Source organism: Ictalurus furcatus, chromosome 18 (genome assembly GCF_023375685.1).
Source record: "Ictalurus furcatus strain D&B chromosome 18, Billie_1.0, whole genome shotgun sequence".
NCBI lineage: Eukaryota > Metazoa > Chordata > Actinopteri > Siluriformes > Ictaluridae > Ictalurus > Ictalurus furcatus.
In genome coordinates this window covers 24104784-24126664 of record NC_071272.1, presented here as the reverse complement: position 1 = coordinate 24126664, position 21881 = coordinate 24104784, and the positions used below count along the sequence as shown (strand labels likewise).

The 21881-nt window shown below is 38.9% G+C and overlaps 2 protein-coding genes across 2 annotated transcripts in view; one reads left to right on the top strand and one right to left on the bottom strand.

Annotated features, from left to right (window-relative positions):
- The window catches only part of LOC128622087 (V-set and immunoglobulin domain-containing protein 1), a 7571-nt gene extending 471 nt beyond the window's left edge, over nt 1-7100 (top strand). Inside the window, exons 2-7 of the mRNA XM_053648301.1 lie at nt 2058-2218; nt 2929-3136; nt 4063-4218; nt 5606-5722; nt 5984-6116; nt 6750-7100. Of these exons, the coding sequence (XP_053504276.1) occupies nt 2058-2218; nt 2929-3136; nt 4063-4218; nt 5606-5722; nt 5984-6116; nt 6750-6831 (857 nt within the window). The 3' untranslated portion in view covers nt 6832-7100. The remainder of the gene's footprint in view (nt 1-2057; nt 2219-2928; nt 3137-4062; nt 4219-5605; nt 5723-5983; nt 6117-6749) is intronic.
- Nucleotides 7101-15648: 8548 nt separating this feature from the next.
- On the bottom strand, nt 15649-18531 carry gpr34l (G protein-coupled receptor 34 like). Its single transcript, XM_053648300.1, has 2 exons — nt 18396-18531; nt 15649-17290 (listed from the first exon to the last, which is right to left on the bottom strand). The coding sequence occupies exon 2, from the start codon at nt 17283-17285 to the stop codon at nt 16302-16304; it is 984 nt and encodes a 327-aa protein (XP_053504275.1). The 5' UTR covers nt 17286-17290; nt 18396-18531; the 3' UTR covers nt 15649-16301.
- Between the last annotated feature and the right edge of the window lie 3350 nt (nt 18532-21881).

Genomic DNA, 21881 nt, shown 5'->3' with positions numbered 1-21881 from the left:
CCAGCGTATATAATGTGGCGGCTCGAGAATGCGACGTTTGTGACTTAACCTGATAACCCAGATGAGGACGGGTTCCCTTCTGAGTCCGGTTCCTCTCAAGGTTTCTTCCTCGTATCATCTCAGGGCGTTTTTCCTCACCACCGTCACCACCGGCTCGCTCAATAGGGATAAATTCACACACTTAAAATCTCCATCCTGTGTTTATATATTTCTGTAAAGCTGCTCTGAGACAACGTCCACTGTTAAAAGCGCCATACGAATAAGAATTTAATCGAATTGAATATAAGTTTTTACCCAAACCAACGTTTTCTGTTACAAGGATGATACAAATTTAAGATCAGTCCCGTTGACGATTTTGGTCCGGAAACTAACCTGTGAAGTAGGTTTAGAAGCGACTGAAATGTCCGCGTCCTTTTATCGACCAATTAACTCACGTAAGTGTAACGCAACTGTAGTGATTTACACCGACAAAAGAAATTTACAGAATAAAAAACAATCAAACTTCACATCTTGAACACATGATGACTTTGAGCTTGTAATGTAAATTTTGGGCATTATCATTGTTTTTCATTTTAATTATTATTAGTATTTTTTTAATATTTTTTTTTGTATCTTATATTGAATTATAAGCGTCTTAGGAAATGCGCAGTACACTTTTTAAACAACGGTGTACATTTAACCCTATTTCTCTGGATTTATTTATTTATTCAGTGCTAAAGTGCTACAGTTTTGGAAAACTGCTCACCTTAGAAGCATTCGAATAAAACTCATTTGCATTTATAGAAGTAAAATGTAATATATATTACATTTCTATTGGCAAATTTGGTGCTAACTGTATTTGGATTGTTTTTCGTCTTATCCTGGAACAATATATTAGACAGACTATATAGCGTAAAGTGTATGGCTGGGCCAAAAAAGGTTTCTAGTTTTGGGGTCAGAGGGGAATTCTGATGGGGGGACGCGGGTTTGTCTTTTTTTTTTTTTTCAGGACATAAATCAGTTGTTATTCAGTCATAATCAGCCATTATTCAGCGTTAAAATATCTATCAGTACCTGTAGCTGGTGAGCAGCTCTTATAAGCGACGTTTCAAAAAAAAAAAAAAAACCTTAGTACTACTGCACAAAGTCTACCTGTTTAATTAAGTGTATATATCCTAATAATTTAACACAAAATTCTTGAAAATGAAGAATTCGAGCACAAACGAAAAACATCTTATGACATTACTTCTAAGTCTAGTCTAAATATTGAATGTAAGATGAATAAGCTAGAGAACATTCTAACCTTAAGCTTTAACAGCCATTTCGGCCATCGCCCTTTCTTTCTGGTTAGCAGCCGTTTCCTTCTTTTCATTTTAATTACAGAAAGATGACGTGTCAGTAATCTTTACAGGAAATCACACATCTTGTATCTGTACTGCTGCTGAAAAAATGTTAAGTGTGATTATTCTTCACTGGAAGGCATAATTGACCAAAATTAATCATTTTCAGGGCTCGGTTGATTTTAAAGGTCACCGTGAACGTACTCAAGTCTACCTGAGCTTGAGTGAACTAAGTGTAATCTGTGAGGGTTTTTTTTTTTAAACCATAATTCCACGGACACAGGATTGGACAAAATGAATTTATTTGAGGTTTTGAACTTATTTAACAGGATTTGAAGTTGAATTTATGCTTTTTCTAACCCTCTTCCTGGAACAGATCCCAGGAAGAGAAGTTTTTCATGTTTGAATAAGAGTATAATTGAGAGGAAGTATAAGGAGGAGGGTTTGAATAATGCAATCTCAAATCCCAAGTTGAATTAGATGAATCACGTGCTTATGGTTTTGGCGGTTAAAAAATACCTGATGTTACTGATTGAACCCAACCCCAGATAGGCTTCAGCAGGTTCACAGCGACCTTCAAAAACCCTCATCAGTCATTCCCTAAAAATTTTTAGAAATTATGCCCCATTGCGGCTTGCAGCGGAGAAAAAGCACTTGGTAAGTAGTTGCCATTTAGGCACACTTTTTTTTTTTTGTCAAATTTGCAAATGTTTTGTTTGTTCGTTCTGCACGCTGTAGGTGGCGCTGTGTCGATGCGGGTGCAGGTTTCTCCAAAAGTTCTCAACGTGTCCATCGGTCAGTCTGCAACACTCGATTGCAATTTTTTCACCAATCAGCCGCTGACCAACCTCGTAGTCGGGTGGACTCTCTACCAGTGGGGCTCTGAGAATTCAGTACAGGTGAGTTCTGCTCTCAGGTAAGAGTAGAAGTGGTCTAATGGCACATGGGCTAATATTACACCTGAGTTCTTACATGATATTTGGCTTTGTAAACTGAGGAATAAGAATAAGAAATTAGCAAAAGTTGCTAGTTGTATAGATTTCAGGAATGTTTTAAAGTTAAATACTTGAGTAGACCTCAGTTTTCATTTTAAAGTTAAGCTTGAGAAATGTCCTTAATGCTTGACGTTAAGGTTAACTACAGGTGCATTACGTACTTGAGTTAACATTTCAACATAAAAAAAACAACAACAACCAATAAACACAATCCTAATAACTTTTTGGTGTTTGAAAAAAATGTCAGCTAGATACATCAAAACATAAATTAAGTAAGGAATGACACCAGAACTGTGCTGTTATACAGAAATAATGCACCCTGGGGGCTGCGATGCGGATCTAATGACCAATTAAAAACATTTTATGACATTTCTCTAGTCTGAATATTGAATGAAAGATAAATAAGCTGCAGAACATTCACCATCCTTAGTTGTTCCGCTGCAGCCCTTTCATTATTTTATTGTTCATTTGAAAAAGACTGTGTCAGAATTAGAATTATTATTCATGATTTTCATCGTTCAGTTTACAGTCAGCGCTTCTTTCCGAGCCGTGCTCTTATACGAAAACTTTTAAAAACCTGCTACTAAATGTTTGTTTTTCATTCGTATTTGTAGGTGTTCTATTATCAAGCAGGAAATTATGTGATTGGCAAACAGTTCAAGGACAGACTGAACGTCCTTTCTAAAATGGGAACCTACATGAACGCCTCCATCTCCATCAGCAACATGCAGACCGCAGACGCCGGAACATACACCTGCGATGTCCGCAACTTCCCTGACATCGAGGGCATGACCGATGCTAGCATTCGAGTTCATGTTTTTGGTACCAAAGCTCCCTCTGGACTTATTTCATCGTTTGACCCACCTGCGTTAGATAGAACAGCTTCAAATATGTATATAGATTAAATTTCATATCTGAATTTATATTTTAAAAATGAAATCGACAGGCTTTCACACTTGACGTATGCTAGAGGATAAAAACCGTGTGCATTTTTAGACGAATCCTGTAATAGGCAGTTGAGGGTCATACAGGCATACATACAGTCTTCCAGCCTACTGTCATCTAGCAGCTCGTTTTTGAGATGTTCCTGTGTTTAGCCGTGTGTTTCCTGAAGAGCTAATATCATTAACCAGGGTTGCCAGGTTTCAGCAGAAATCTCCAACCAAAAAGCATCCCAAAAGAGATGCAAGAGTCCTGAAACTAGCCCAAATAAATCAACCTTGGAAATAGGAGACATATTTTTCTTCTTTTTCTCAGCCTTTGTGTAGGGAAAGAAGGTCACCATGGTGCGCGCGCATTTCTATTGTACAGACATTATCCGCTTCATAATCCCCTTTCAAAATATATCTTACAATAGACATGGTTCTGTACATCATAGACACACTATGTCATTTCGCTCTACCGCTACCTCCCTGGACCTTATATTTTTTTTGTTATTTATTACATATGAAGTACATATTAGTGCAACAAACAAATATGTCGTGAGTAGTTTATTAAATGCAGATGCACACAGAGGATAAATGTGTTAAGCCTGTAAATAAGAGGCTCCTGGTTAGTTCTGGTATTCCGATGTGTATTAGATTAGATGTAGGTTGTTTTCAATAAAACATTCTTTGTAGAGGTGACACGATATGAAATATTGTACATATTCGCTCGATAGTATTGCAACTTTAAATTGTGTGTGTGTGTGTGTGTGTGTGTGTGTGTGAGACATCCAATTGTTAATACATTACAATTTACAATTGAAGAGAAACCGTCACACCCGTACTGCGCTGTGCATGGAGACGTGGCGACGGGTCACCTGGTCACCCTCACCTGCCATTCGGAGAAAGGGAGCCCCGTTCCCTCGTACAACTGGATTAGACTGGAACAGGGGATCAGCAAACAAGTGATGGGCATTACAAGTGCGTGTGGGTGTGTGTGTGTGTGTGTGTGTGTGTGTGTGTGTGTCCTAATGCTGTCTTTTCACTGCTTCAGCCAAACGGTAGAAGACCAGAACTCATTAATATTCAGTGAAAAATTATACACTGAATATTGCTGGGTAAAATTTGCGTGACTACATACCGACTAGATAACCGTCCGAGTGTTAGTCATACAGTACAGTACATTTCAGTCGAAAATGCAGGCATGGAGTGAGTTTTTTTCCTCACTGTATTCGGCTTTGACATGCGAGCTATCTCAATGTTATCCGCAGCGTCTAGCCCGCTGGCGAACTACTTATACATGTGTCGTGTATATTTGTCAAAAACATACGTGAACAAGTTAACGTTTTAAGCGATGTCGGCCGTAGATATGAACGAATTTGTTAAAAACATGAAACTTGCTTGCGAAGTGTGCAATATCCGGCGGTCACGAGCAGTGAAAAGGCAAACTTGTGTTCACGCTAGCAAGCGACAAGCTGTTTATACTGTGGTTTGACTCGCGTGGTAACTGCTACCGTTAACGATTGTGGGCGTGGCCTGTCCAGATTTTTTAAGTTCTAATGAGAGTTTGAAGTATCCAAAATGTATACATTCTACAGTAAAATTTATCCATAGCGTTGTTTAAAAAGTATTTTATGTTGTAGTTAAATCTATGGAAATATGTGACCATGGCCTTCCTTCCTGAACATGTGACCAGCGCTAAACACGTTCAGGAGCTAATTTTACAAAAGCAAAGGTTTCTTCGGACAAAGAGTAACCTGTGCATCTGCTTAGCGCTCTGTTGTTGCGTCGTATACTTAACTAGATAACGTAACTCGCCTGAGGCTTGGCCGCTAGCTAGTGTGAACGCAGAGTTTTATATTCATCAATTACTGATTCAGATTTACACTCAGCATCCAGTTTATTAGAAACACCTGCTGTATACACCTGCACATTCATTCAATCATCAAAGTCATTCAATCAGCCAATCAGGCAGCAGCGTTTAAACCGCTCTTTTTCCAGTCTGCACTCTGAGATGCTTTTCCGCTCAGCGCGTTGTAAAGAGTGCTTATTTGAGTTACCGTAGACTTCCTGTCCGTTCAGACCGGTCTGCTCTGACGTTTCACTAACAGAACAGTTCATTGTTTTTTGTTTTTCGCACCATTTTGTGTCAACCAGGAAGTTTCTGAAATACTCAAACCAGCCCGTCCATGCTACTGTCAAACTCTCTGACGTGAACGTTAACCGAACGCTGTATCCGCATGATTTTGTGCACTGCGCTCCTCCGACATGATTGGCTGATTGGATAATCGCATGAATGTGCAGGTGTGCAGGTGTTCCTATCATTTTTTCCTGACCTTTTGCTTTTATTTGCTTTGTTTTGCGGCAGACGTGAAAAGTGGCATCCTCAACTTCAGAAACATTACTCAGTTCGAGTTTGGAAAGTATCAGTGCAACGCCTCCAACGTCATGGGCTTCTCTATCTGCACTATTGATCTGAACTCAGGTAGCATCCGGTTGTGTGCGTGTGTGTGTGTGTGTGTGTGTGCATACAGCTGTGCACTCCTATACATTGCTAATTCGAACCACAAACAACTTCATACATATATATTCTTTCTTCTATACATTTTGAAGTGTTCTATTGATTCACGATATATTTTAAGCATCGTTTCACACTGTTCCACCACCATTTTGTTTATGTTCACGTTCTGAAGACCAAATGACAGTGCTGTTAGTGTTAATGAACTCGTTAAATCTGGTTGTCCAGAGGTGAATGATGCGGCGATAGTAGGCGCAGTGATTGGAGCCCTGCTGTGTGTCGCCTTCATCGTGCTGCTGGTGTGGTTCATCGCTCATCATCTGAAGAAGAAGAAGATATACAAAGCAGCCCAGGCTAGCGAGTGAGTCTCCGACTGACAAAAACATTTTCCCAAATATGGCGTGTTGGGTTGAGTTCAAAATCCCTTTTTTTTAAAAAAACAAAAAAAACAAATTATCAATCTCGTGATGATTTTTTATTTATTTATTTATTTATTTAAAAACATCAGTAGGAAATTTGCTTCGTATAAAGCGGGGTCCAAAAGTCTGAGAGCAGTTTTTGCATTTCTTTGCATACTTTAATACACAATTTTTTTTATTTTTTTTTATTGACAAATTATATCATCAGAAATAAAAGTAGAATTTCAAAAAGACTGACTTTTATACGTATACACATACGTTACAAATATTTAGATCAAATCCATCACAGTGCTTCAATAGAAGAGATAAGACTCGCGGGAAATCGAAAGGAGTTAACGTGATCAATATCACAACACTGAATACTCTCTGTAAATTTACCCCATTTCTAAAACGTTCTGGTTTTAAATGGAGGACGAACGATCCCAGATTTTTTTAACGTGGTGTCAGACTTTTAGCTTTGCCCGATTTGACTTCTCTCCTTCTTATTTTTATCATTCGAATGCATTAAAATGAATCTGAAATGTACAGGAATGCAAAAGATCGAGTTTTTTTGTGTGTGTTTTATATCGTAACAGGACACAAGCTGCAGTCAACTACAAGGCCGTCCCTCCACAAGACACCGTCCCTCCACAAGACACCAGCGTGTCTGAGATATAAACACAAAGAGAGCTTTTTATAACAATTTTTTTTTTTTTTTTAAATTTGGTTTGTTTGCGTCTTTTTTTAGCTATCGAGATACTGAATGATGTTTCTGTAATTTGCTTTTACACGCACTGACGTTGCCAGAGCCTTTATAACCGTGGAGATTCAGCATCAAACGTGTGGTGAAAGTCAATGTCTTTTTCATTTATTGTTTTTTTTTTTCTACATACAAGTCTTGTTTATCAGCTTGATTTTTGTGGAATAAAAAAAAAAAAAACAAGAAATCTAAACTAGCTTTGGAAAGTTATCTTCATCACATTCACGTAAGCCTGGGATTGTACTTGCTTTTAACTACGCGTGTGTGGTCTGTACGAGAGACGTCTGCTGCGCATATCCTGCACATCCGCTTCACTTTAACGCTTCACTTCAGCACAGCTCACATGGTTACTTACCATAATTGTTCAAAAACGCATGCGTTCCTCAGCTATAGAACATTTCCGAGCGAGTTGTTGCATGTAAACATGTCATTTGTTAAGTAATTACTCAAGCAGTTGTGCATCAGGAGACTTGTTTACTCTTACCTGAGTCATTTCTTCATTACTTTCACAAGCTAAACAGATAAAACATAAAAGATAAGATACTGTAACACTCTTTTTATTAATCCCAGGTGGGAAATTCCAGATGGGGAGGCAGTAATTGTAGACCTGTAGTATAAAGTGCACCTTTGTGGTGAATATGTCACACTAAATAATGTCCAAATGAAGTAATCTGTTGATTTAACACTTGCTCGCATGGTAACTAATGAGAAAGCTCAGTAGAAACGAAGAAAGGAGAACAGTCTCCATCAGTTTGGCGCCTCATTAATACCCCTTTAAGTCCTTTTAATATTTTAGACTGTGTGTAGACTTGTTTTGCTAACCAATGACGTTGTTTAGATTCTTTCTAGAACACGATTCATTCGGGATATTCCTCAAAATGTCAGACGTGCTAGTAATACATATCACTTACTACTCATGACTTTTGACGTTTGGAAAATACCCTTAGTGTGCTGGAAAAAGGGGAATTACATAAAGAGTATATAGGAACAGGAAGCAGATGTGCAGAAACGCATCACACACACGATTACCCACTTCCTCTGACAGTTCATCTCGGTTTCCTCCCACACCAGTCTGCGCTCTCGTCTTCTCTTACTGTTATTATTCCCGTACTCGGTTATTGAAATGCACGTCGATATTAGGACGGTCCGTTTGGTGGCCGTGTCCCGACTGATCTTTAAAAATGAACCCTGCGACACGTGAGGCCTCAGCGAGATCGAGCCGCTCAGACGAAGTGGTTTTAGACATACCTTCGATCGACGGCAGGTGTGTCCGCAAAATTTTCGGCCCAAGTCCCGACACAGAAACCACACAAAAGACATGAAACTAGCACCAAAAAAAAAAAGTGGCTGTTTTAAAAGGGGGAAATATTTTTCTTTTTTTTTTTTCTCAGCTTTCGCGCTGGGAAAAAAGGTCACCTCGGTACAATTACTACATTTTTATTCATTCAGCAGACGCTTTTATCCAAAACGACTTACAAATGAGGAAATACTGTACGAGCAAAGCGATATATCAAGCGGAGAACAATACAAGTAGTGCCGCCATGCGAGATTTATAATTCTAGAGAAGTAATGCACGCAGAGTCAAGGTGTAAGAGCCAGAGTAAGTGCAGAATGTATTTTTGTTTATTTATTTAAATAAATAAGGGGGGGGGGGGGCAAGTTAGGGGTTAATTAAGTGCTCATGGAAGAGGTGGGTCTTTAGCGCTTTGTGAAAATAAGTCTGTGGAAACTGTGATCTATGGGATATTGGGCCCTGGGAGAATAGGGCTCAGTCAACATAGGGTCTTGGGATGTGGTACGGGATTATAGTGCCATGAAAAAATTAGCTCTGTGTATATATGCCACTTGAAACAAGGCTGTGGCAATACGAGTCCCAGAAAGTAGGGGGCTAGATACACAGGTCTCTGGAAATATAGGGCTTTGGGGACACAGAACCTTAGCAATATAGTGTCCTGGAAATATAGGACACTGGGTCCTGGGGAAACACAGTCATGGGAATAGGACCCAGGAAATATAGTGCCTTGGAGACTTTTTTGAAGATAGTGACAGATTCTGCGGTCCGGATTGAGGTTGGAAGTTCATTCCACCGCTGACGGACAGTCAGTTTGAAGGACATCGCAGGTTGCATCAAGGCCTTGAATTTGATACGATCAGCTACAGGAACACAGTGGAGGGAGGTGAAAAGGGATGTGACATGAGTTCTTTTGGGCACACACACATTTCTGATGTACAGATATTACCTTCTCCGTTACCCCCCCCCCCCTTTCCGTCTCGCAATCTTTACAATATACAGTATCTTACAGTAGAAATGCTTCTGTACATCATACACACACCGTCTGCGCTTACACTTTGCCTTTCTTTGTGGGAATGTATTAGATTGAATTCCAGTTATTTGCTATAAAAACACGATGTTCAACCTCATGACGTTTGTTCCGATATTTTAGTTTTTAGCTTTTGATTAGACGTCGATGAACGAAGATGCTTGTGATCCATATCAGTAAAATGCATGCCTGAGATATCAGGCGTTGTTAGGTTTTGAGAATCTTCGGGTTACGATGGTTAAGAAATATATCGCACAGACACGCAACATACAAACGGCAAGATCTCTGATTTATTCACAGAAAGGCAGAGTATATATCATGCTTGACATGATCGGCTAGGCGGAAGGGCATATTTGCATAAAACAGGAAGCATATCAATGTAAGACAGGAACAACTCCATATATGGTTTTCAGGAAGTTATAGGAATACGAGCATATATAGATATGTAAATGCCAGCAAATGATATTCAGGGAGATAAAGGAATGTGCAAATGATGAGGGGTTTATCTGCCTGTACCTGGTTGGGAAGAGTTAAAGGCGATAACACAGGAACAAAGAAAGCGTTAACAAGGGAACCGGGGGGGGGGGGGTTCACAGTAAACTTATCAGGTGTCTTTGTTCTTTTCCCTTTATTTCATTTTGAGTTAATGTATAAGGTTTGAAACATGGCAAAAAAAAAAAACAACACCACAAGACTAGACTACTGTTGTTGGCCTTTGAACAAACTTTAACTGCACCTGTAGACTCGTATAAACACTGTAAGCATTACTCAAAGACCGGGAATTTTTCTGTGTCTGACTTTCAACTTTCAGTCCCGACCGCAACGTTGCACTCTTTGCATTCTCTTAGTGATTCAGAAGTGATGTTGTGATAAAAAAGTGATCAAATCTAACTTATAATCAGTACACAGTTTCACTTACCAGCATCACTGTGACAAGTAAGCAGAACTAAAGAAAAAGATGCGAGCTTGGTCAGGATATAGGCAGAAAAATATAGGAGGTTAGAGTTAAATGCACGTTACTTAAGAAGCAACTTCGTAAATAAAAAGTCTTGTGCTAAGTGAATGCAATAGCATGTTTAATTTGATCACGTGTTAACAGAAAAAGAAAGGGAGTGTATGATAAACAGTTATTCGTTTATTCATGTGCAGAAGCACAGCTCAGTAAAGTTTGCATGCAATTTTCACCCAATTAATTACAGCTGATTCCCAGCTTTTAGCTCAGGCTTACATTATAATATACTCATCTGCAAGGGTGAAGGCCAGGTGCGGAGAAAGTACTGAGGAATTACACTGAAGTGAAAGTTTGGATGATGTTTCAGTTAAAAGTGAAGGTATTCAGCCAAAAATGTACTCAAGTGAAAAAGTTGCTCCTTTAAAATGTACTAAAGCATTAAAACTAAAAAATAAATGTTTAATGTCGTGCTTTCACGTGAAAACGAACTGACTTCTTATTTATTACTTGTGAATGTGGGATTGAAACTGGACTGTAAACTATACATTATATGTTTTAAAGCTCCATACATTTTAATATTGTCGGGGGTTCGATTCCCACCGTGGCCCTGTGTGTGCGGAGTTTGCATGTTCTCCCCGTGCTGCGGGGGTTTCCTCCGGGTACTCCGGTCTCCTCCCCCAGTTCAAAGACGTGCATGGTAGGCTGATTGGTGTGTCTAAAGTGTCCGTAGTGTATGAATGGGTGTGTGAATGTGTATGTGAGTGTGCCCTGCGATGGATTGGCACCCTGTCCAGCGTGTACCCCGCCTTGTGCCCGATGCTCCCTGGGATAGACTCCAGGTTCCCCCGTGACCCTGAAAAGGATAAGCGGTATAGAAGATGGATATATGGATGGATGGACATTTTAAAATTACGTTCAACTACTAATTATCTCTTTAGAGTGACCGACAATTTTTTAAAAACGTTGCTATTTGAAAGCTGATTTTCCATCAATTCGCTCGCCTTTCTAGATGCTGCGAATGGTGATGCAGCAGTTATTATTGCACCTAGTGGTCAAACATGGGAACTGCAACTGAATCTAATAAATAGAGTTGTAGCGATCGCACTACTGATCAGTGTAATAGATTTCCACAAATAAATGGTAAGTGTGAGTGCGGACAGTGTGTCTATGATGTAAAGGACCATTTATATTGTAAGATATATTACGAGGATCGGGAGAGTGACCGCACTGAGACAGGCTGAGAAAAAGAAATAAACGTCTCTCCTTTTTCCAATTGTTTGGGCTAGATTCAGGTCGTTTGTGTGGTTTTTCGAGATGTAGTTGAGCTGGAAATTTTGTTGAAACCTGGCAACCCTGGTTAATGTTGACGGGAAACACAACTCACCTGCCGTATGAACACAGCTGAACAACTGTAGGTCTAAAACCGAGCAAAACGAGCTGCTAGACTGTACACTGGATGACTTCATGTTATCGAGTCTCAACTGCTTATTATGGATTTACTAGATAGTAGCCTAGAGCATAAATCAAGTCTGATAGCATCTCAACTTCATTTTGTTTGAGGCTATGTCGTTATTAATGACATTATTATTAATATATTCTAATATGAAAATTCCAGGCTAAAGTCTTTCTTAAGTTCTCTATTTAGGTCACGTTTCATATCATCACATCATTCAATCTTGACAATGCATATTAAGGCGGTGGTTATGCACAGGAAATAGCACAGATAAATAATAAGACCACACACGTGTAATATTGTTTTTATGGGTTATCATGATGGATATTCTTTGATTACAAATCGATACTGCATCAAAGATTTTAGATTAAAACTTTAAGTGGCACGTTATACAGTGGCCTGCATGTGCGAAAACACTTTCACAAAACCATAAACATGACAGCAAATCTGGAAACACGACCGCAAATGTGGACATGCGACAGCAAATCTGGAAACATATAAATTCATATAAATTTCATGTGTCTGTACACATTTCACAACGCACTGTGTACCTTTCATTAGGAGCACAGCTGTCTCATTTTCCTAACCGCTGGAGTCAGAACTCTCCACACGTGCCTCAAATAATCCACTCAGAATCACACACACACACTTACACACAGATATGTACACACACCAACCACCAAGTTGGACGGTGTATTTCAAAACACAAAGACCACAGAAACAGCCACTGAATAAGTCGTTATTTACATTTCAAATCTAATGACTTTACAAAATGAGATGAGCCACAGAACCTCATCTGCATCATCACAGCTGATGTTCTCCCTGACCAAACAGCAGGAAAACAGCGGGGTCCTGGGAAACCCGAGTGGATGATTACGGTAAAATTGAGTTTTCACAGGTGACATTGAGGTGGTTTCATTCATTAGCACACTGAGCACTGTTTGGTGACGCCAGCGTTTAGGAAAATGAGACAGCTGTGTTCCCAATGAGAACTACATAGTGTGTTGAGAAATGTGTATAGAATTTTGCAAAAAATGAATGCAGCAGAACGTCTGGGTTTCACACATCACCATGTTCCCTGAGAAGGGAACGAGGAGCTGCGTGAGCTTCACGCTGTGGGAAGCGCCCTCGCACGTGACCACAGCGTGAAGCTCATGCACTACTATGTAGTTCTCATTGGGAACACAGCTGTCTCATTTTCCTAAACGCTGGAGTCACCAATCAGAACTCAGTGTGCAGTGTGAAGCTCAGCAACGTTGAGTTCCCTTTGAAAGGGAGCCGCAAACAATGCTGAAGCACTGAGAATGTGTTTATCGGTGTGAAGGAGTATTGTGTAGTAAGGGGATTTTATCATGAGCGATCGATTATTTGGCGTATTCATTCCGTTACAGTGTGTTTCCTAATAAATATATGCAAAACTTGCAAAGTTGACAGCATATCTAAAACATCATATGCTACTGTAGCCAATCAGCAACAAGCTTTACACACTAAGGACCCACCCTTTTCAGTTAATGTTGTTGTTGTTGTTTTTTTTTACTGATTCGCTGTCGGCTTTTACACTTAATTCACTCCATGTGCTTTTGTTTACATCGTGCCTGTCTCCTCATCATCGCTCCGTTACCTAATGTGTGCGCCTGTTCTGCGTTCATCCCTAGATTAGTTCTCTTTATGTTCCTTCGTCGTCTTCCCTGTTGTAGTGTGTGTTTCTGAACCTTCGCTTCCTGGCCTCTCTGTTCTCTGTTTCTCTGTTTCACGTCCGTGTTTAGACCCCCGTCTGTGTTACGGTTTACGGTTTAGGGAAATGTCTCTGATTACCGTCTCTGCCTTGTAGCAGTACCTTGAACCCTTCTACAGTATATTTCCTAACTATGGTCCCTGGATTGCTTAAAAAATAAAGAAGACATTGTGTGATTTTACACACTCGTGTCCTTCCTCTTCTAACCACATGTAACATTTGTCTGTCAAAAGATATTATAAATATATTTATTATATATATATATTTAGTGTGAGAATAGATGAATGTGTAATAAAATAGGAAATGGGGTAAATAAAATCAATTTGAGTAGTATAAATCAATGTGTTTGAGTAATATGATAAAAAAAAAATAATAACAATAATACACTTTATATTAAACAACTAATAGCCTACTGAAATAAGTCATTAAAGTAACTTTACTTTATTTATTTGGTAGTTAACTTATTATATTTAGTAGAATTACGCATTTTCAAAACTGATGCTGCATGGACTTTATAATTTACATGATTTATTTGAAATCTCTAAAATTACTCAAAATGTTTTTGTTTTTTTTAAGGAGATATCACTTTTTTTTTTCTTTTTTTTTTTTACAGTGATTTTGTAATCTATATCTAAAATCTAAGCGGGTTTATCCACATTTAGCACCATGCTCTACAATAATATCTGTATTTGTGCCATGGTTAACTAAGATTTATATCTGATTAATTATGTGTATTGTATACATTACAATTAGGGTCAAAAAGCTGAATAATTAAAGTTTATTTAGTTAAATGAACGTTTATTAAGCACATTTAAGAAGTGTTACATACTTTTACATTTTATTCATATTATTCTAAGCGCTGTATTATTGTTATGATCGAGTAACGGCTAATTGAGGGTTAAGTAGCACAATCTGGTCATCTAATACTCATCTAATACTTACAAACACTTTCAAGCAATTATAAAGTGTCCCTGAATGAATATGCGCCATGAAGAACAGCATTAATAAGACTACAAAACACATACGAAGAGAACGGTTCATCGTGGTACACTTAAAATATAAATAATAGAATAATATATTAACTCGCACATAAATACAATAAATTCCCATTAGTGACCAGTTAATGTTTACTTAATTCTTGTCAATCGAATATTTATTTATAAAGTCTTTGCTATGAATAAGTTAAGATTTTTGCAAATAAGAACTGCAGATATCAATATGATCAAAACGAATGACAAAATAACGCAGAAAAATAGCTTTTCATTCACCGTTGTTAGTGATATTAGTTTATAATTAAAAGAAACTATTAGTAACTGTAATTATTAGAATAGAAACTGTGTAGTATTGCTTAAAAAAATACTATTTTGATTTATTACTTTTATTTTTAAGGAACACATACATAACAGGAGTGAATTAAGGTCTTGTTATTTGTTGAATAAAGTTAATAGTATTAATAATTGAAGGTTTAATAAAGTTTCGGTACATGACCACATGAGCACATGATCACAGCTAATGATGCAATTACTAATCACTTTCACCTAACAGATCTCTAATTATGAAGATCTTTCTGAATAAAGGCGAATACATAGTGAATAAACCGTGTGCACGCTGTAAACCCGGATAGGTTCATTTAACTCAAAAAAATTTGATGAAACTAATTACCTCGAAATTTTTAAGTTGATCAATCAATTTCTTTAAGCCAAATACACTTAAATATAACAAAAAAAAATTGAACCCAATTAACTGTATTTAAGTGTATTTGGCTTAAAGGAATTGATTGATCGACTTAAAAATTTTGAGGTAATTAGTTTCATCAAATTTTTTTGAGTTACATGAACTTATCCGGTTTTACAGTGTAAAGTTGATAAACAAATGAGATGTTAATTAATCTCTGATATGCGTTCCTGTGGGTTAGCTACATTTGATGATTAGTTAACGTTTTTATAGAGTGTTAATGCTAACGTTGATCATTTATTTATGTTAAATAAAGTCAGTAATTAATGTTTACTAAAGAAACCTTAATGTAAAGCATATTATATTATATTATATTATATTATATTATATTTAATTTACATATTCACCTATTTAAAAAGATCTAAAACATATATCTTCAGAAAGCATTGTCATAGAAAATAAATGACCACAGAAAAATAAAAATTACAAGATTTTATTTTTTATTCTGAAAATTGTTTTAAATTACTTTGTCTATCATAGCATATGATAAAGTAAGCATTTAAAATATAAATAATAATATAATAATAATAATAATAATAATAATAATAATAATAATAATAATAATATAAAAAATGAATATCAGAATATCAGTAATAAGCACTAATACCAGATGTAAAAGATCTATAAATACACACATTTTTACAGAATATACAATGATATGTCGACATGATTACCTCTTCATCTTTTGTTCATCTGCAGGAAAATAAAACATAATCTGAAATCATCAGCAGAAAGATCAAGCAGCTCGCATTCAGGGGGAAATTCCAGATGACATGTTGTTTAGATGTTTTTAATGTTAGTGCTGCAGACTCCACCACAATAATGAGCTTTTTTTTTTTTAACATTTAACACAATATATCTAATAACCCCAGCGTGGTTAGCTAACACACTGCACAGTTTACCACAAAAATTAAAAAAAGTTTTCAAAAAATGTCATATAGACCCCCGCACAACCTTAAAAAAAAAAATTCTAGGGCTTTTAAAAAGGTCAGACGTCTGAATCATGAGTAGATGAGTAATATATGTCTCTAAATAAATGATATAATCTACCTGCTATGAAAACATATCAGTATTTTAAAATAAAATGTTTTTTACGCAACATCAACATTACAATTCCGTTTGTACTGTACAGTCTGTGCAAATGTCACGAATATTTACTCGACAGCATGTACGACGACAATAAGTCCTTCGAGCTAAATCTCTGTAATTGATCGATTAATGCTAATTCGTCTCCTGTTTAGGTCATACATGGTTTTAAACTTGCCCTGGATGGCACATAGGATTGTCTTCCTGTATATGCTGGACAGAAAGTAATAAATGATAGGGTCCAGGCAGCTGTTGAGCGTAGATAGAAGCAGGGTGTATTCGTTCAAGGTGTGCAACAGCTGCTTGCTCTCCAGCTCTTTGATCACATCCATCTGGGCCAGAACATACGGCACTCTGACCGCATGGTACGGCAGGAAGCACAGCGTGAATATAGCGGGCACCAAGAACGTTTTCAGCACAAGACGCTTCTTGCGGTTTTGTGTGTTCGGGTCGCCTTTTCCGATCTCCATGGTCCTCAGCTTCAGTGCAATCTTCACGTAGAAAACGATGAAGACCAGGAACAAGACACCAAAGAGCACTACCACAGCCAGGTTGGTGCTACCAGCTAACAGCCCCTTATCGTGGAAATGGAAGCAGATCTTGTCGCATGGGTTTTCCTGCTTGTTACTAACAAAGAACATAGCGGTTCCAATGAAGAGAACCACCCAGATGATGTAGCTGGCTATGCGGCTCCACAGCACCTTTTGTATGCGGAAGACCCAGACTGGCTTGACGATCTTCAGGTAGCGGTCCAGGCTGATCAGGCTGAGGAAGGAGATGCTGGCATACATGTTGATGTAGAAGAAGACACCCACCACTTTGCACAGGAAGTAAGGCCCCTGTTTGTAATGGTAGTAGATCCTCAGTGGCAAACACAGGACCAGGAGTGAGTCGGCCAGCGTCAGATGGCGCATATACACCGCTGTGGAGGTATCATCGTGGCGTCTTACGAAGAAAACAAAGACGCTGATGGTGTTGCTGAGGAGACCGAAACAGCAAATGATGCTGTAGCAGATGGGCAAGAAGTGTGGAAGGGCTCCATCATGGATCTCACAGGTATCATTGCTGCTGAAGTTGAGTCCCAGAGACATTGTGCCTGTGGAGCAGAGCCAAGATGTTCAGTCACTCTTTTCGGGTTCTAATGTAAAATACCACAAAAAGCTATTACATTTCGTTATGTATGTTAAGCACCGGACGGCCTTTTCCCAGAGGCACAAATAAAGTTGTTTCATTCAACCCACTTTCAGAAAAAGGTGTTAAACTGGTGTTTCATGGTACAAACACCTGTCACTCTAGTGGTGCTTCCATGATAGGTCTTACTTATCTTTGGTTAAAGCAGCGGTTCCCAAACTAGGTCACACAACCTTATGTGGTTGCTTGATTTGCAAATGGGGTCATTAGAGAAAACCTCCTCTTTTGATTTGTTCATTTATTTTACAACATAAAACGTAATATCAGTCTATAAAGCTGAATTTTAGGCACCACTGAGTCAAACATTTAAATGAAGAGCCTATGCGACATTTTAGACTTTTCCACTGTCCTGACACTAGCGTAGGAGTTCAGCGATAAAGTGGACAAATTTCTCCATTGATCTACCTCCGCTAATTCTTCAACAAGCATCTGGTGAGCCTGACTCAGTGGAAAAACAGACGTCTAGACAAAGATAATATTTATTCAATATGGAATGTACGAGTTTTATTTAAGGAATCTGGAATAAAAATAACGCAGTGTGGTCAAGGCTTGCAGGAAATTCTAAATGTCCACCTTGGCTCATTTGCTGGAAAAATGTTGAGAACCACTGGTTTAGAGAAACTTAATAATTAAAGTATAGAATTTGAATTTGAGGACCAACATTGTACCTATACAAACAAATGTGTACCTATTCAGTGCCTTTTTCTGACAGAGCCAGCAAGCGTAATATAATTATGTGGTGAAAATGATTAGTTGATGTGTGTAGCATAAACTCAAAGAATGAGTCCAACATGGTTATCATTACAGTTGTTGGACCACCTTTAATCTGAAAGTCATAAATCGTCATATGTTTGTTGAGTAACGTAATCACAGAGTCGAAATTCACCTATATTTTTAAAAAGCTTTCCTTTAAAATCCAAAATGTATAATTACAGTCACAATAAAATAAATGTTTGTAGATGTGGGTGTTAAAAATGTCAAATCTTTCTGCTGTAAGAATGCACTCTTACCTCTGTGACCTTCTTCCTTTACTGTAGGGCTGTAACAAAGGTCGCTTTAATGTGAACCCTTGTGCAGGAAACCTTCTCTGCTCATATTACGCTTGCTTTATGCTCATTTGTGGTAAAAAAAATTGTGTCAGTTCAGAGAAACCCAACCCACAATCATCACACATGAGGAAATGGCTCCGTATCATCTACTATAGACTCTACAGTTGATCATATATTAGTTTCTGCCTGGTTTCATTTACCACACTGCAAAATATAATAGTCTTTATCTGCAGTGGTTAATTAAATCCAAAAATTCGTAGGTGTGTAAGTGTTTCAATCTGGAGATGAAGTTAATTGGGGTTTTCACCATTTGAGCAACACAATAAGTCATTTAAAGGTGTGAAATATCCATCCATCCATCCATCTTCTACCGCTTACTCCTTCTTCAGGGTCGCGGGGGAACCTGGAGCCTATCCCAGGGAACATGGGGCACAAGGCGGGGTACACCCTGGTGCCACTCCATCGCAGGGCACAATCACACACACACTCACACACCCATTCATACACTACGGACACTTTGGACACGCCAATCAGCCTACCATGCATGTGTTTGGACTGGAGGAGGAAACCGGAGTACCCGGAGGAAACCCCCGCAGCACGGGGAGAACATGCAAACTCCGCACACACAGGACCACGGTGGGAATCGAACCCCCAACCCTGGAGGTGTGAAGCGAACGTGCTAATTGATATTATCAATACTGCATTGGCTCCCAGTAAAATCTCGCATTAACTATAAAATACTTTTATTAACCTATAAAGCACTAAATGGTCTCGCGCCACAATATCTAAGCGACCTTTTGGTTTTATATAATCCGCCACGCCTACTTAGATCAAAAGATGCAGGCTATTTGACGGTACCTCGAATAGTGAAGGCTACAGCAGGGGGAAGAGCTTTCTCTTATAGAGCCCCACAGTTATGGAACAGTCTTCCGGTTAGTGTTCGGGACTCAGACACAGTCTCAGTGTTTAAGTCTAGGCTTAAAACGTATTTGTTTACTCAAGCCTACCCTGACTAGATTCTGTTCTACTACTTCGCAGTCATAATAATCTTTTTTCTCCCTCTCTCCTTTCGCCGAGCCCCACATGAATTTATGGAGATACTAGAGATCCAGATCCTTTCTGCCTCTGGATGGAGCTCAAATCTTCTCTAATTCCAGACTGCTGGGACTACGGCTGCTCCTAAGGCCATACAGACTTCATATAAATCCATAATGAACTTTTTCACACTATCTGTTGTTACCCAGATGAGGATGGGTTCCCTTCTGAGTCGGGTTCCTCTCAAGGTTTCTTCCTCTTAAAACATCTTAGGGAGTTTTTCCTTGCCACCGTCGCCACTCAGTGGCTTGCTCAGTTGGGATAAATTCGCACCTTTAATATCTGTATACCATGTTGATATTTCTGTAAAGCTGCTTTGAGACAATGTCTATTGTAAAAAGCGCTATACAAATAAAATAAAATTGAAATTAAATTAAATTAAGCCTTGCACATCTGGATCCTGATATTTTTACCTATTCTTCTGAGATCTTCTGAGATTCTTCTGAGATTCAAGCTCTGTCAGAATGGATGGAGACTTTGACTGGGCCAGGTCCCTTGATCTGAACCATTCCAGTGTAGCTTTGGCATTACGCTTAGCATCGTCGTGCTGTTGGAATCTCAGGTTTTTGTAGCTTGAAACAGGTTTTCTTCTAGGCTTGCCATGTATTTGGCTCCATCCATCTTGATGCTACCACCACCGTGCTTCACAGTGCGGATGGTGTTCTGACAGTGATGAGCAGTGTCGGGTTTCCGTCAAATTTAACACTTTGTGCCAAGGTCAAGAAGTTAAATTTTGACCAGAGAATCTTTTTCCATTTGTTTCATGAGTCCTCTTTTATACAGCTTTTTGAATGAATGGCTTTCCTCTCTAGCATTCGGCCCTGCTTTGCGGAGTGTCAGGCTAAGATTGCCTTGTGAACAGCTTCTCCTATCTGAGTTACCGCTGGTCTCTCGGTTGTGTCTCTGACTACTCCCCTCTTTACCTAGTTACTGACATTTGGTGGATCATCTCCTCTAGACAGAGTCAGAGTTGTGCATATTTCTTTCTATTGTTTAATCCCAGCAAAACCGAACTGCTGTTCATCCCAGGTGATTCTTCACCATGTCAGGATCTTGTGATCTCCCTGGACAACTTTCACATCTCACCTTTGGTTAGTGCACGCAACCTTGGGGTAACCATGAACAATCAACTGTCCTCTTCCTCTCACATTGCTAATCTGACACGCTCATGTTGATTTCTCCTTTACAACATCAGAAGGATTCGTCCATTTCTATCCATACGGGGTACTCAGGTGCTGGTTCAGTCTCTTGTCATTTCGAGACTCTTCTCGGTTTTTTCCTGCAGCTTCTTTCAGTAGTTGTTTGTTTCGAGGGGTTTCTCCCTTCAGTCTCCTCTTCATGCTGCTCAGTTGGGTTAAGGTCTGCTGATTGACTTGTCCAGTCTAAAACCTTCCACTTTCCCCCTGATGAAGTTGCCAGTGTGTTGTGATCGTTGTCTTTCTGCATGATGAAGTTCCTCCTGATTAATTTGGATGCGTCGGAAGACAGGTTGTTCCTGTAAACTTCTGAATTCATTCTGCTGCTACTCTCATGAGGTCCATCATCAATAAAGTTTAGTGAGCCTGTTCCAGACCTTTTGTGAAGCCCAAGCCATGACACTACCTCCACCCTGCTTGACTGATGACTCATGAGCAGATCCTTTCTTTCTCCATCAGGTTCATCTCGGTTCCAGAACTTTTGTGGCTCGTCTCTGTATTTCTTTGCGAATTCCAGTCTGGCTTTCTGATTCTTACTGCTGATGAGGGGTTTACATCGTGTGGTACGGCCTCGATATTTCTGCTCTTGAAGTCTTCCTCAAACGGTGGATTGTGAGACTTTCACCTCAGCCCTGTGGAGGTTGTTCCAGCTCTCACAATGTTTCTGTCATCAGCTGTTGTAGTTTTCCTCGGCCGACCCGTTCGGTGTCTGTTGCTCGGTACACCAGTGGTTTCTATTTTTTTCCGGACATTCTAAATTATTGTATTGGCTATACCCAATGTCTGTATAATGCCACTGACTGATTTTCCCTCTTTTTCTCAGCTTCATAATGGCTTGCTTTTCTCCCATAGACAGCTCGCTGGTCTTCACGTTGGTTTATCCTTTTTAACATCAAATTCAGTCTTCACGTATGGCTCAAACCAAGAGTAGATGTTCAGAGTTATTCATTCTTTAAACAATAACTTGAACAGGTCACACCTGGGCAGCAGGAAACACCTATCAGTCACGTGTTACAATATTTTTTATTTGAAAAATGAGTGGGTTCAAACAAAAGGTGCCACGTTCTAAGTTGATTAACACATCTCGACGTAAACATGAGGAAATGAAGCCAAAAATCCTGATCTCTCGTCTAATATTCATCGTTTGATCTCAAAC